Source organism: Anolis sagrei, chromosome 10 (assembly GCF_037176765.1).
Source record: "Anolis sagrei isolate rAnoSag1 chromosome 10, rAnoSag1.mat, whole genome shotgun sequence".
Classification (NCBI taxonomy): Eukaryota; Metazoa; Chordata; class Lepidosauria; order Squamata; family Dactyloidae; genus Anolis; species Anolis sagrei.
The window spans coordinates 18,418,432-18,435,123 of NC_090030.1; the positions used below are offsets into that span (position 1 = coordinate 18,418,432).

Here is a 16,692-nt window from a genome sequence, read left to right on the forward strand (position 1 = left end):
TCCAGGGAAGTCATGCTACCCCTCTAGTCTGCCTTCGTCACACACCACACCTGGAATCACATTGTGCCCAATTCTGGGCACTGCAATTGAAGGGAGATGTTGACAAGCTGGAATGTATTCAGAGGAGGGTGACTATAATAATCAAGGGTCTGGAGAACAAGCCTTGTGAGGAGCGGCTTCAAGAGCTGGGCATGTTTAGCCTGCAGAAGAGAAGGCTGAGAGGAGACATGAGGAGGGCCATGGATCAAGATGTGAGGGGAAGTCATAGGGAGGAGGCTTGTTTTCTGCTGCCTTGGAGACTAGGATGCAAAACAATGGCATCAAACTACAGTAAAGGAGATTCCACCTGAACATTAGGAAGAACTTCCTAACTGTGTGAGCTCTTCAGCAGTGGAACTCTCTCATGCTCTGTGCAGCGTGCATAGGAATTAATTCATGTTTTTTCAAATTATAATCCGGCCCTCCAACAGTTTGAGGGACTGTGACTTGGTCCTCTGTTTAAAAAGTTTGAGGATCCCTGATCTAGAGCAAACTTGCCCAACATGACAAACTTTAACTACTGATGTTTTCAGGGGGTTAGCCTGGCATGATGTGAGTTGTAGTTCACCAATAACCTTATGCGTTTTTCAAATAACCTGGGCAATGCCGGGTACAGAAACTAGTATGTAATAACAACACACTGCGAATGAATTACTTTTTCAATACAATCAGAGCCCTAGATACCATACTTCTCAGGAAGTCCTTGGAAAGTGATGGTCATGCAGCTCTAAACTGGCTGTGAAAAAGAAAACAATGGGGTTTTGGTCAGAGATGGGTCAATTGTTTGGGGCAACCCCACTCTGAACTGGGTTTTCTTGGAGGGGGAAGAGGACTGGCATGTCATTATACAGAAAACAACAATTCCAAACAAGTTAGCCAGAGGGGAAGAACCTTAATAACAACCGCTCAACAATATGTGAAAAATAGTTTGTCAACCTGTTCTGAAATGATGTAGTAAACTGCTTCCAAGGTCAGTAAATTCCTGAAGAAGCTGTAAAACACAAGGCAATTTGTTTTTCATAATCTAGATTGCTGGATTTCGGACATTCAACTGATTTACTCAAATCACACATTGGATCTGGAGAGGAACTCTAATGTTGTGCAAAACATAATTTGTGCTTCACTCTGCTTTTGAAACATGTTCTTCCTTCTCTTCCTCCTACCGGTGCGTCATCACACACACTCGCAAAGTGGAGTAAACACAGTACTCATGAAATTACTCACATCAATAAATGCATTTGACACAAAACAGTAGGTTGGGGAAAAAAGTTCTTCACTGCAGGTATTCTCATCCCTTTGAACCAACTGGGTGAGAGATGGCTTGTTAACAAAGACTCAATTTCATATGACTGAAAATAAAAACATTCAGTGCCAAATAATATGAGAAGAGAGTCAGATGGGCTTATAAAGAGGAAGAACCTCTTTGAAAAGCAGACGAGCCTCAAGAAAGGGAGATGCTCAGAGAGAACAAACATGGTGAAAGCACAGGGCAGAGCAGCTCTTCGATCTGTCTCCTTTGTGAAGTGGACGGGAGCAAAGGATTGCCCGTGGAGCAAACTCAGGGTTGCCAGAGAGGCCAATTCCAATGATTCATCGCTCTTTGTGGACTCAGATCCCTTTGTGGGTGGAAGTGAGGGAGATGAGTCATGACGTTGTCAAGGATATTCATCCAGAAGTACCCTTTTTGCTTACCCTTCAAAGATTACACAGCTAACGTCCAGGGAACACCATTCGGCTCCAGCTACTCCAGGCATAATTCAAAGGGATGGTTTTAAACATTAAAACCCTATTCAGTTCAAGTCCTAAATGCCAGAAAAGTACCAGATTCTGTCTAATCTTGGAATCAGGGTCAACACTGGTTTGTACTTGGATGTGGGTAGGTAAAGGTAAAGGCTGTACCCTGACATTAAGTCTAGTCGAGTCCGACTCTGGGGGGTGGTACTCATCTCCATTTCTAAGCCAAAGAGCCGCTGTTGTCTATAGATGCCTCCAAGAGGAATCAGCATCTGGCTAAGCAATGATATACCACAGTAACGTGAGTATGGAGTTGTGTATTTTCTCTCAACGCAACTAGTGGGGCCACTCAACTCAGTGGGGTTGGAAATATCCTAAGGGAGGGTCACAAATAATGGTTCTGCTTAACGAAGTGAACAGGTGAAAGGACTCATTAAAAAGAGGAGAATGTCCTAACTGCAAATTGCTAGGCCATCATTGCAGGACATCTGGAACCTCAATCCACAAACAAACAAAACACAAAGTTTGCAAGCTTGGTAGTTGATTAAATGTCCTTTGACCAGTAGTTGGCCACTTGGAGCGCCTCTGGTGTTGCTGCAAGAAGGTCCTCCATTGTGCATGTGGCAGGGCTCAGGTTGCATTGCAGCAGGTGGTCAGTGGTTTGCTCTTCTCCGCACTCGCATGTTGTGGATTCCACTTTGTAGCCCCATTTCTGAAGGTTGGCTCTGCATCTCGTAGTGGCAGAGCGCAGTCTGTTCAGCGCCTTCCAAGTTGCCCAGTCTTCTGTGTGCCCAGGGGGGAGTACCTCATTTGGTATCAGCCACTGTTTGAGGTTCTGGGTTTGAGCCTGCAACTTTTGGACTCTCGCTTGCTGGGGGGTTCCAGCAAGTGTCTCTCTAGATCTTAGAAAACTATTTCTTGATTTAAGTCATTATAAAGGGTGAGGCAGCATAATTTCCTTTTTTCAAAACTTAATAAAATCCATTGTATGAATCAGATTTTTTTTATAATGTAGGTGCATACCTAAAGTTTTGTTTTACGTAGTTTTGAAGATCAAATTAGGTAGGTGACATCCCCCATTCTCCATTCTCCATACACTGAGTAAACCGATTTCTGGCATTTGTCATGACTCTTGCCAGCATAACAGCCATTACATTGGCAATTTATTCCTGGATGTTGGTCTTCAAATCTTGTAGGGTCCTTGGATGGTTCACATAAACACGGGACTTCAAAAAACCCCATAGAAAAAAATCACAAGGGGCCAAATCTGGAGAGCGGGCCGGCCAAATCCACTCAAAAAGTAGGCCTCAATGGCAAAAGCATGCTCCTCACTGTTCCAACGCATGATGGCGACTGAACTGTGTCAGGACAAAACTTTATGCTCCCACCTCTCGAACAAGACCACTAGCGCTCCGCTACGTCTTCAACCGACTGAATGGTGCGCATTTTAAAAAAGGAAGTTATGCTGCCTCATTCTGTAATTATACATTTTATATTAAATGTAATATTATTAATTATATTATAGTATAATGTTATAGTACAATATAATACATAATATTAATATTGTGCTATGATAATATTATAATATATTGTATTTACATTTTACTTATAAGCCGCTCTGAGTCTCCTTCGGGGTGAGAAGGGCGGCATAAATGTTGTAAATAAATATATAAATACAATTCAGCCTGAGCCCTGTCACATGCACAATGGAGGACCTTCTCACAGTGACACCACAGGCACTCCAAGTGGCCAAGCTTCTGGTCAAAGGATATTTAGTATAATGCCAATTTTTTAACTTTGCTTGTGTTTTTAAATACATTATAACTGTACTCGCAATTCGCTTCTGACACAATAAATATATAAATCCATTATTTTTATGAGAAAGGTTTGGCATCAATTTTCTATCAGAAAAATGCAACCCTCAATGCATCTTCTACACACAGAGTTGAAGGTATCCGCACAGAATCAGGCAGCAACACATTTATTCTTCAACACCGACATTCAAAGGGATATGTGCTAAACGACAGAATTTCTTTCTTTGTTCACTATTCCATCTATTTAATTTCCAAGATGAAAGCCAGTGGGCTGAGACTGGAATTCTGGAGATCAGGGCTCAAATCCCTGATCAGCCACATAAACCCAGAGTGACTGAGAAAGTCACATCCTCTCAGCCTCAGAGGAAAGCAAACTCCCTCTGAACAAGTCTCACCAAGAAAAATTTGTCATAGGGTCACCTTAGGATTGCTGTGAGTCATAATGACTTGAGAGCACACAACAACAATAACAACAACAACAACAACAAATTCTTCTCTACCTGAACCAAGCCAGCATTGCAACAGCGTTATTAAGATGCCTCATTAAAGGTCACATCATTGGTCCATCCTTTCTTCAAAAATAGTCTTTCAAAGATCACATTGCTTCTTGACAATGCACAGTCCATTTGTAGAACTCAAATTCACAACCTATTCTGTGATTGTCAACAGCCTAGTCAGCTTTCCTGTGCACCTGGCTACACTCACTTTTCAGGAAATGAAAAAATATACCTACAATTCAAGGCTAAGTATAAGACTTTGTGTGCCCACTGGAAAGGGAGAAAAAGGCTAAGATGATTCAGCCTTGGTGCCACCAAAGCAAAAGGTTCTTATTACTTACCTTCCTAGCCCAGCGGCTTCCCACGCATGAACAAGGTGGAGCTGAATAATAACATGGAATGGAAATGTGTAGGATTATATTAATTGCCGCTGACAGGAGGCACCTGCCGGAAAAGAGGTAAGAATACCTGCTGTTTTAGAAATTTGATTGTGTTTCTCCAATATATGCAAACACTGATGTTTTCCCACCCATGTTTGTCCTTAAAAAAAAAAACCTCTCTCATCCTTATCTGCCTTTTTGGAGAAAAAACACTGTAAGAAAGTTCAACGGTTCACAAGTCATAGAGAATTTTAGAACACAATGGGGCAACAAGCCAACAGCTTCAATAGCAGCACAGATTTCATTAAAAAGTTGTGTTTAGCAAACAAACAAACAAAAAACTCCAATCTTACCTAGTAAGCGTGTACTCCCTGAGTCCTGAATGCAGGTTCATGGCAGAAAAGGTACCTATACATCCACGCAATCGTTTCTCTCGGCCAATCTTCCACGTTACGAAGAGTGGGCTGCATCAAGGGAAACAAAAAAGCGGGAAGGGTTGTGAACCAAATTTCCTGACAATGACCCAAATGATCTCCCCCAAAACAACAACATTGGAGCTTGTGCCACAAATACCATCTGCCTGTTAAAAGAACTGGTGGGATCACAAGCCTGAAAAAGTTACAGAAAAATGAAACTGGGACTTCCGAATTCAAACTGGCAGAGTTTGGATCACAATACTCCTGACCTCATGATTGTGTTAAATAATAAAGTATGGATTGTCGATGTTGCAATCCCAGATGACAGCAGGATTGAAGAGAAACAACTGGAAAAGCTGACATGATACAAGGATTTAATGATCGAACTGCAAAGATTCTGGCACAAGCCAGTAAAGATGGTCACAGTGGTGATCGGCACACTGGGTGGTGCCTACAGACCTTGGCCTGCACTTAAACACAATAGGTGCTGAGAAAAATTCTCATCTGTCATCTCCAAAAGGCCACCCTATTTGGATCTGCACGCATTATTCGCAGATACATCACACAGTCCTAGACACTTGGGAAGTGTCTGACGTGTGATCCAATACAACAGCCAGCAGAGTGATCTTGTTTGCTGTGTACTAAACTTGTTGTGTATCAAATAATAACTTTATTTTTGTATCCCACCACCATCGACCCAAAGTGTCAAAAACAGAACATAAGATAAAATACAATTTTAAAATACAGTTTTATAAAACAGATAGACATAGTAAACAACAACTTTAAACTCAATTAAAACAGCTCTCATCAACCAATGGTGGTAAGCAACTGTAAATGTGGCCTGACTGTAAACGATTGGACAGGGAATGGGATGTGCAGAGCTGTAACCATGAGACGAGGGCATGGGATAAAGTGCAAGGCTGCATAACAATTGCATAGATTAGCTATGGACTAGGCATCCTCAAAAGCATGTCTGAATGGCCAGGTCTTCGGATCCCTATGGAAGGAGGACAGTGTGGAGGTTTGCCTAATATCCCTACGGATGGAGGGCATTCCAAAGCTGGGAAGCCACCACCAAGAAGGCCCTCTCCTTTGTCCCCACCAACTGTGCTCGTGACGGTGGAGGGACCATGAGGAGGGTCTCCGTGGCAGATCTTAGAGCTTGCGTCGGTTCATGGGGGGAGGGGGGATGTGGTTACGAAAATAGGCAGGGCCCAAACTGTTTACGGTTTGTAGGTATTAATCTGCACTTTGAATTGGGACCCGAAACTGATCAGCAGCCAATGGAGGTGCTTTAGTAAGGGCGCCGTGTGCTCCCTATAGCTAGTTCCAGTTAGTACCCTAGTAACCCTTCTTGTCCCTTTTCTGAGACTCCAACTCAGCTTGTTAAATGCTGCTAACTGTATTATTAAAAACACTTTTCATGGCACAAAGCACACATTGCTGAGAACACTGGTGCCAAAATAACAACAAACAAACAAACAAACATTCCTTGTCCCCTAAAGACTTGGTGAAAAGAAGAAATAAGGACAAGTGAGAGATTCATAACACAGCCTAACAAAAATATTTTCCTTGTTGTCCTGTTTTTAGACTTGTTCCTGGGGTTCTCCTGGGGTACTGACTCAGAAAATTGCATTGGAGAGATCATATCAGCTGGTTATCATGATTTTCTATGGGTAAGAAGATAAAGTCGGGTATATGGCAAATGGTCTGTATCTCAAAAACTACAGAGATGATATTTATTTATTTATAACATTTCTACCCGCCTTTCTCACCCCGGAGGGGACACAAGGTGGCTTTACATAAAGGCAACTACTTGATGCCTCAAAACACAATGTACACTTAAATAAATATTAAAATAAAATTAAAAATACATTAAAAACAATTAAAACATTTAAAAACAGTACATTCAGAGTTAAACACGTAATCCACAAGCATAATCTGGGCCAATGGTCATTGCACATTATTCCAAATCTATCTATTGCACAAAGGCTTGATCACAAAGCCACATTTTCACTCTCTTGCGGAAGGTCAGGAGGGAGGGGGTTGATCTAATATCCCTGGGGAAGGAGTTCCACAGCTGAGGGGTCACCACTGAGAAGGCCCTGTTTCTCGTCTTCCGCCAATCATGCCCTCGAGGGAGGCGGGATCAAGAGCAGGGCCTCCCAAGGTGATCTTAAATGCCACGATGGTTCACAGAGGAAGAATCGTTCGAACAGATAAGCTGGGTCAGAACCATTTATAGGCTAAAGCGAGCACTTTAAATTGTGCTCGGTAGCAAGATTGGCAGCCAGTGGAGCTGACGTAATAGGGGGGTTGTATGCTCCATGTATGCCTCTCCGTTGAGCAATCCGATAGGGGAAAGCTGGTGCCATTTTTGGAATCCGCAGGTCAAATATACCCAGAAACATGACTAAAATTGTACTGAAATGCTTTTTAATGTAAGCCGCTTTGAGACTCCATGTGGAGAGAAAAAGCGGGGTATAAATAAACATAATAATAATAAACATAATAATAATAATAATAATAATAATAACATTTGAGGCACCAAATTGTGTGTTGCCAGTGTCTTTTGAGCTTCTTTTTCTACTTTCTTAAAAATCAGGGCTAAGATGCAAGACACACTTCACTGCGCTGAACTGGAGACAAGAATATCCCAGCTTTGATTCTCATTAGCAAACAACGGCACAAGCAACAAGTCCAGACTGTCTGGCCAACTAATTCTCTGTAGGGAAAGCGAAGAGAATGGATGTTCCTTCCTTCTGCTCCAACACCTGCTCTCATCCAGCCTTCCTTCCCCCTTTTTACTCGTTTTTCAAAGATTGGGGACAGGGTGTGCCAAAAAAGATTTATGGGGTCTTGGCAAACTCAGGGGGGTTGACCCAATGTCTCAAGACTTCAGCGACAGGACTCCATGATGACTGCAAAAGACGTTCTGTTCTTTGGTGTCAGCTGGTGTCAGCTAACTAAAGGCACCAAATCTTGTCCAGTCTTGGAATCTAAGCAAACGCCAAAAAGCACTGTTTTGAACAAACAACAACAACAACAACAACAACAACAACAACAACAACAAAAGATACTTTAAGGCAGTGTTTCTCAACCTTCCTAATGTCGCGACCCCTTAATACAGTTGCTCATGTTGTGGTGAACCCACAATCATACAATTAATTTTGTGGCTACTTCATAACTCTAATTTTGCTACCATTATCAATTGCAATGTAAATACCCGATATGAAGGATGCATTTTCATTCACTGGACCAAATTTGAATACTGGTGGGGTTGGGGGGAGATTGATTTTGTCATTTTGAAGTTGTAGTTGCTGGGATTTATAGTTCACCTACAATCAAAGAACTCCACCAACTATGGAATTGAACCAAACTTGGCACACAGAACTCCCATGACCATCAGAAAATACTGGAAGGGTTTGGTGCAGAATGACCTTGAGTTTTGGTGTTGTAGTTCACCAACATCCAGAGAGGACCGTGGACCCAAGCAATTTGATGGCTCTGGACCAAACTTGGCACGAATACTCAATATGCCCAAATGTGTACACTGATGGTGTTTGGGGGAAACAGACATTGACATTTGGGAGTTGTAATTACTGAGATTTCTAGTTCACCTACAATCAAAGAGCTTTCCGAACCCCACTAACAACAGAATTGGGCCAAACTTCCCACACAGAAACCCAATAACCAACAGAAAATACTGTTTTTTGATGGTCTTTCGTGACCCCTCTGACACCCCCTTGCGACCCCTCCAGGGGTCCCGACCCCCAGGTTGAGAAACACTGCTTTAAGGTAAACTCACTCTGAGTTAGCCCCAGACTTATCAAGACTACCGCCTTCCTTTCTCCATGTTTGAAATCCACGTAAGCAAAGTATGTGGCTGAAACAAAAGATCCAAACATCAAACATGCTCAGTTTACTTTTCCAATCATCTATCTGCAACTGCAAACACAACAAGTTGAGAGGAACAGTAACAAACGCCTTGGCTATATCTTTACCATCCATCTATAATCCCTAAACATTGATAATTTAAGGAGGGATGTTTCTGAAGGTCAGGATAAACCGCATATTGGAGAACAGAACATTGAAGGAGTGGCCACAGCTTTGCTGCAGTAACTCGCTGGGACACAAAGATAGGGCTGTCAGTTGAGAAAAGGGGGAGATAAACGTGTTTTTAATTGAAAGCACACCCAGTTTTATTTCTATTGTTTGTTGCTCAGTTGCTTAACATTTTAATGTATACAGAGCGTATCTGTGAACGTTTGGATTTTAATTGAGGGGAATCTTTAATTAGTATGAATATTTACTCATTGGACAGGGTTTAAAAAGGATTTGGGAAACAGAGATGGAATCGCCAAGAGATACTATACTAGCACAACATGGTTTAAATCTAGCAGAGGCTATTGTATGTCAAGTATAGTTGTAGGTATGTCTTAAATCAACTCAAGCCCTTTAGCACAATTTCTCAATATGAGGTACAGCTTGAACATCTGAAAGGCACAGATGGATACATTTCCTCAATGTTATATTTTCTTTTAGGAAATATGCTAGTGGGCCTCCAATGGAAGTAAAAGGTCATAGCAAGTAAAGGGGGTGTCAAAAGAGTCGCCAAAGATCATCAGAAGATCATTCTGTTGGTCATGGGGGTTCTGTGTGGAAAGTTTGGCCCAATTCTATCATTGGTGGGGTTCAGAATGCTCTTTGAATGTAGGTGAACTATAAATCCCAGCAACTGCAACTCCCAAATGTCAAGGCCTATTTTCTCCAAACTCCACAATGTTCACATTTGGGCATATTGAGGATTCATGCCAAGTTTGGTCCAGATCTATCATTGTTTGAGTCCACAGTGCTCTCTTGATATAGGTGAACTATAACTCCAAAACTCAAGGTCAATGCTCACCAAACCCTTCCAGTATTTGCTGCTGGTCATGGGAGTTCTGTGTGCCAAGTTTGGTTCAATTCCATCATTGGTAGAAATCAGAATGCTCTTGATTGTAGGTTAACTATAAATCCCAGCAACTACAACTCCCAAATGACAAAATCAATCCCCCAACCCAACCAATATCCAAATTTGGGAATATCGGGTATTTCTGCCCAATTTGGTCCAGTGAATGAAAATACATCCTGCATATGAGATATTTACATTACAATTCAAAACAGTAGCAAAATTAGTTATGAAGTAGCAACAAAAATAATTTTATGATTGGGTGTCACCACAAAATGTGTAACTGTAAGGGATTGTGGCATTAGGAAGGTTGAGAAACACTGGGTTATAGCTACAGTGCCACATTCTGATTGCACATGGAAGGAGGAGCAGAGGATTTTATTGAGATGCTCTGAGATGGGTCCACACACGCACCAATATACAAACATCAGTGGTTCTCAACCTGTGGGTCCCCAGAAATCCTAACAGTTGGTAAACTGGTTGGGATTTCTGGGAGTTGTAGGCCAAAACACCTGGGGACCCACAGGTTGAGAACCACTGACATAGATCGATGGATCAATAAGCAGCACAGGGGTGTCTTGGGGCTGAAACCAAAACCATAGCCGACTAAGCCCGGAATATCATTAACTGAGATTAACTGAGAAAACTGCATTGGTAGCATAACCCTTTGCAGACTCGGTCTTCTTCCTTAGGACTGTCAAGGGTCTTTAATGAGGAAGAACTGAGAATTTTACTTAACTTGGCACCAAACAGACACTAACTGCCTTATACACTCAGCAGTCGACACAATGACATGTCAGGAAATGGCATTTCTTGAAGAACAAGGCCATAATAAACGTATTACGGGTCTGGAAGTCAAACATTCCACCAGTTAATCTCAACAGATTACAAATCAATCTGTTCAAGAGTTTCCTACACAGAGATTTTGTAGCCCTTTGCAGCATCCACATCAGTGCTTCTCAAGCCATCAGATATGGATGATTCCCAATATTTTCCCCATTGAGCAACGAACTAGTGTGATATGTAAGCTTTCTGGCTATGACTGTTTCTTTCCTGGAACTTCTCCAGGGACCATCACTTTGAATAGTGATATTCTACATCTCCTAATGCCCAACATTTCATTTACTGTCTTGTTTACTTTTGTTACTTTTTTCGTGTCAGGAGTGCAATGGGTTAAACCCTTGTGTCATCAGGACTACTGACTGACAGGTCAGAAGTTCAAACCCAGGGCTAGCGGGTTGAGCTCCCTCTGTCAGCTCCAGCTCCTTATTCAGGGACATGAGAGAAGCCTCCCACAAGGATGGTAAAACATCAAAAACATCTGGGCGTCCTCTAGGCAACGTCCTTGAAGATAGCCAATTCTCTCACACCAGATGCGACTTTTATCTCTCTCCACATACCAACCCGGGCCTTTTGGTCTTTGGGGGAGGCCCCCCTTCCACCCAATCTCACAAGCTCGTCTTGTGGGCACATGGGAGAGAGCCTTCTCCTCTGTGGCTCCCCGACTCTGGAACTCATTACCTGAAGAGATCAGGAAAGCCCCTTCACTAGAAACGTTCAAAAAGGACCTTAAAACCTGGCTCTTCTGCTGCGCTTTTGGTGAGTAGGTGCACAGCATGATATTATTGCTCCCCTCAACGCCTCTGCCACTGGAGTACACGCCCTCCAAATGGGAAGTTTAGTTTCACAACCCTGTGTGTTTTTATGAGCCCCTGTAAATAACCTGCTTCTATTTTTATCTCATTAGAGTCTTTTAATCATTTTATCCTGTACATGTGGCCCGCCCACTGTTACTGTGAATGTGTTTATTGGAATGTTATTTTGTTTTTATGTTTACACACACATATATATATTCTTTTTCTATGTAATTTTGATAATGTTGTTTATTGTTTATGTTACGGTGCTATTTTGCTGTAACATGTTATCCGGGCTTGGCCCCATGTAAGCCGCTCCGAGTCCCCATTGGGGAGATGGTGGCAGGGGATAAATAAAGTGTATTATTATTATTATTATAATTATTATTTACTGAACTCTATCAAAACATTATTTCCATCTCACAACAGTAAAGAATTCTGAATCTGGCATTTAAGGAAGTGTTTTTCTTCATCCAGCCTGACTGTTCTGAGAATCATTATCGTGAATATTTGCAGAAGGGACCCGTCCCCGCTGACCACTGGGTAAAAAAGGGCTGAAGGCAAGTAAGGAAAGAAAGAAAAGACTTGGAAAGCCGAGCACTGCGAAGGAGTTCCAGATGCTCCCACGGCTTCCTCACAATGCGGCACTTTATCCCTGTAGCGTTGAAGGCGCTGCGAGCGTTTCCCTCGTTAATGTTTCACGACAAATTCCATAAACTGTACCAGTGACCTACTTTTGTTCAATGTCACGGGAGATGCTCTAGAACGCATGGAAGCGCAAGCTATTCTGGGAGGCAGCCCACAATCGCAAGCGCAAATGGTCCAGTTCCAGACAAAACCCTGGCACTAAGTCCCTGGGCGCAATGACAGCAGTGTTGCTGTGTGCATGGTCCATAATAAAAACATTGGTTTTCCCCAAATACTTTGCTAATGAATCTGTCCACTGGAAGAGGCAACACCTAACTTGAGTACAAACTTTGGCAAAGAGACCACAGAAGCAGAGAAGATTTCAGGATAGACCAAAATATCTATTTCAGTGCATGGATTTCCTCTGCAAGTACAGCCAAGAGAAAGCCTTATTAATCAAGATCTATTTTGGAGAAGAAAAAAAAACCCCTGAAGTGCACACATTTATAAACCATCTGAATCCAACAGCAAAAAAGCTGTTTAAAAGTTTAACAGAGGATTAAAATATAATCTCCTTTTTTATCCCAAGATGAATGTAAGCAAAACCAACAACTGCTGGAATCTGCAGGCTGTTCTACTTCTTTGGCTCTAGGATACCCTGACTGAATTAAATTAGTTCACCTCTAATCAATGTTTATTTTTTAAATACTGATGACACACTATATGCCAAACTGTATTCCACAGCAATCCTGAAAGCAAAGGCCAGTACACCATATGTGTGCACTTACTGAGATACTCTTAAACTTTGTGGTTTTAATTACTATATAAGTTATTCTGAAGTTTTTTTGGAAAGGCAGAATTGAAGTGGGGAAAAAAACAAAGGCGGAAGAAAAACACACAAAACTACGAGAAACTAGGCAATCTACGGGTGGTGCAATGGGTTGTGCCAGGAGGACTTCTGACCAACAGGTCAACAGTTCAAATCTGAGAACAGTGCGTTGAGCTCACTCTGTTAGCTCCAGCTCCCCATGCAGGGACATGAGAAAAGCCACCCACAAGGATGGTAAAACTTGGGCATCCACTGAGCAACATCCGGGCATCCACTGAGCAATGTCCTTGTAAACAGCCAGTTCTCTCACACCAGAAGCGACTTGCAGTTTCTCAGGTCGCTCCTGACATGGAAAAAAAAATCTTAATAAAGGAACAGGTAACATTTTTTCCATTTGTGAATGTGAATTATTAATCCAGGAAGCAGAGTTAATGGGGAGAGGTACCAACTGGCCTTCATCCTATGGGACTCTGTGTACCAAGGGTTATTGGGGGGGGGGGGTCCTATTATTTGCCCTGTCCTTGCTTTATTTAGTAGTGCACAAATGTCTCAATGTACAACTTGAGCGCCACAGAGATAGTTGCATCCATAGTCTGAGAATGTGGGAGGAAATACGGGATAGTATGGCATTCCCAACACATGCCAAGCAAATGACAGAAGATATACTTATGGAGACCACGGGAGGGCTCATATTATATGGCCAACTGAAGGACCAAGTCAGTGTCTGATCAATTGTTTCCACAAAGAACATGTGACACCCATCTCAGGGTGCTAGGATCCTGTTGCTATCCCCTATCTGTCAGCATTTTAATATATGGCCTCCAACAGAAAAAAGACAATTTGGTAACTAACATTTTCCGATCAAGGAGAACATCAACGCAATAACAATTTTGCCCTTGATGTACTATATATACTCATTTTTCAGTTTAAAAGAAAACCCCCAAAACCTGTGTCAACTTATCCACAGTATTGTATCTTAACTCATATAAAATATGACACCATCTCTGAGTGGCGGAAGGTGAGAGCTGAATCCTTCTGGAAGAATCTCAAAGAAGTACTGCTCCCATCAACTCTCTCCACTATGTGCAATGGATTAAACCCTTGTGCCGGCGGGACTGCTGACCGAATGGTCAGAGGTTTGAATCCGGGAAGCGGGGTGAGCTTCAGCTTCCCACGTGAGGACATGAGAGAACCCTCCCATAGGATGGTAAAACATCCAGGTGTCCCCTGGGCAACGTCCATGCAGACGGCCAATTCTCTCACACCAGAAGCGACTTGCAGTTTCTCAAGTCGCTCCTGACACGAAAAAAAATGCAAGACAAGGATCAATATTATGGATTTCCATATGACCTGTGGATACTTTTAGGGTTATTCCAGAGATGGAAAAGCGTCCGGCCTGAATCAACCCTCTGACTCAAAAGCAACCTGGCAGAACCCAATGTAGTTAGCAAGCAAAATAATTCAAAGTGGTTTTCTTTCCTTTTAAGTTTTCCCACAAAAAGAATTAGAGATTTCACTTGTACATTCAACTGCCAAAATTCACTTTGCCCTGGTTTCTTCTCCAATACGTTGGCTTAGAAAACTACAAAACAAGAGATATATTTAATTCCACTGGGCTCAACAAAGTCTGCAAGAAACCAACATGGCTTCATCTTGTTCCCATTCTTAATCATATTTTATGCTCACCAGTTCACTATGACTGCATCTGCTTATAAAAGATTGCTTAATCTACAAAGACTATGCAGGATCGGTTTGCCAAGGACACTGACTTTCCAAAAACACAAAAAACAAATGCGTCAGAAGATAAACTTTGTGCCACTTTTTATAATTAGCAGCCAAGAATAACTGGAAGCACCAGTAGATATTATTACACAAAAGCCACCCTCTGGATATAGTTGAGCTCAGGCAAAGTACCCATACATTTTAAATGTGATATATTATTCAATGTGATTTAATTTCACAGTAAAGGTACTCATTCTGGATGTTTCACAGTGAGGTGGAGATAGGTCAGACCAATTGTTTGCAGCAAGCACGTGGCCACAAATTACAATCCAGGCATCTTCCATGAAATTACGAAGTGATCAAATAGCAAGTTCTGTGTCTGAAAAGTTGTCGCTTAGGATAGGCACAATGGCCAGATGGAGAAAGACTCTAATGGTGTGAAAGAAAGCAACTTCCTGTGTTCCTACGTTATTCTGATTGTGTTGTTTTAAGGAAACAGGATATATATATATACACAAAACAACACAAATGTAGGTAAGAGGGTAAGGCAAGATTCATGAAAGACACATGACTTCCATCCAAGCAGACTGAAATGTTCTCTTTTCCCTTCCTTCCCCACAGAATGTCCAGAAATCGAAGAAATATATAAGGTCCCAGTGCCCATTTCATGCATTTCCCAAGAGCAAAGTGAAGGTAACATAGGACTTAGGATTCAACTACACCAATGTTTCTCAGCCTTCCTAATGCCGCGACCCCTTAATATAGTTCCTCATGTTGTGGTGACCCCCAACCATAGTATTATTTTTGTTCCTACTTCATAACTGTAATTTTGTGACTGTTATGAATTGTAATGTAAATATCTGATATGCAGGATGTATTTTCATTCACTGGACCAAATTTGGCACAAATATCCAATATGTCCAAATTTGAATACTGGTAGGGTTGGGGGGACTGATTTTGTCATTTGGGAGTTGTACTTGCTGGGATTAATAAATAATAATAATAGAACTTTATTTGTACCCCGCTACCATCTCCCCAAGGGACATGGTGCGGTTTACATGAGACCAAGCCACAGTACATCAATAGACAAAAGCAATAACAAAACAATCAAAGCGATATAATTAATATAAATCACAGAACAAAAAAAATAAACAATAAATCAACAGTAATGCACAAGCATTTAAAACCAATGGCCAGGCCAAATGTAATAGATTAAAATTAAAAATATGCTGGACATGGACAAGGTAGGATATAACTGGGATAGAATTTTCAAGGAGAGATGAAGGAACGCAATCAATCCCAAATTAATGGTCAAGTGCACACTGGAACAACCACATTTTCAGGCTCCTCCTAAAGACTGCCAGAGTTGGGGCATGTCTGATGTCCTTCGGAAGTGAGTTCCAGAGTCGGGGGGCCACCACCGTGCCTGAGAAGGTGGTGGAAGCATGAGCAGGTCCTCTCCAGATGATCGAAGAGATCGTGTGGGTTCGTACACAGAAATGCGGTCACGCAGATTTATAGTTCAATTACAGTCACCTATAGTTCTGAACACCACCAACATTGGGCCTGGAAGTTACTTAGCACACAAAACACATCAGAAAATACTGGAAGGGTTTGGTGGGCCTTGACCCTGAGTTTGGGAGTTGTAGTTCACCTACATCCAGAGAGCACTGTGGACTCAACCAATGATGGAACTGGACCAAATTTGGCACGAATACTCAATATTCCCAAATGTGAACACTAGCAGAGTTTGGGGAAAATAGAGCTTGACATTTGGGAGTTGTAGTTTCTGGGATTTATAGCTCACCTACAATCAAAGAGCATTCTGAACCCCACCATTGAGAGAATTGGGCCAAACTTCCGGCACAGGAGCCCCATGACCAACAGAAAATATTCAAGGGATTTGGGATGAATTGACAGTGATTTAGGGGAGATGTAGTTCGCCTACATCCAGAGAGGATTGTGAAGCCAAACGACGATGCCAAAGGGATATTCCTAAGACCATCAGAAATATGTGTTTTCTGATGGTCTTTGGCGACCCCTCTGAAA

At 42.0% G+C, this 16,692-nt stretch overlaps 1 protein-coding gene across 1 annotated transcript in view; it reads right to left on the reverse strand.

Annotated features, from left to right (window-relative positions):
- Nucleotides 1-16,692, reverse strand: part of AMMECR1 (AMMECR nuclear protein 1) — a 130,129-nt gene that overhangs the window by 47,625 nt on the left and 65,812 nt on the right. Inside the window, exon 3 of the mRNA XM_060756203.2 lies at nt 4,818-4,928. Coding sequence (XP_060612186.2) covers nt 4,818-4,928 — 111 coding nt within the window. The remainder of the gene's footprint in view (nt 1-4,817; nt 4,929-16,692) is intronic.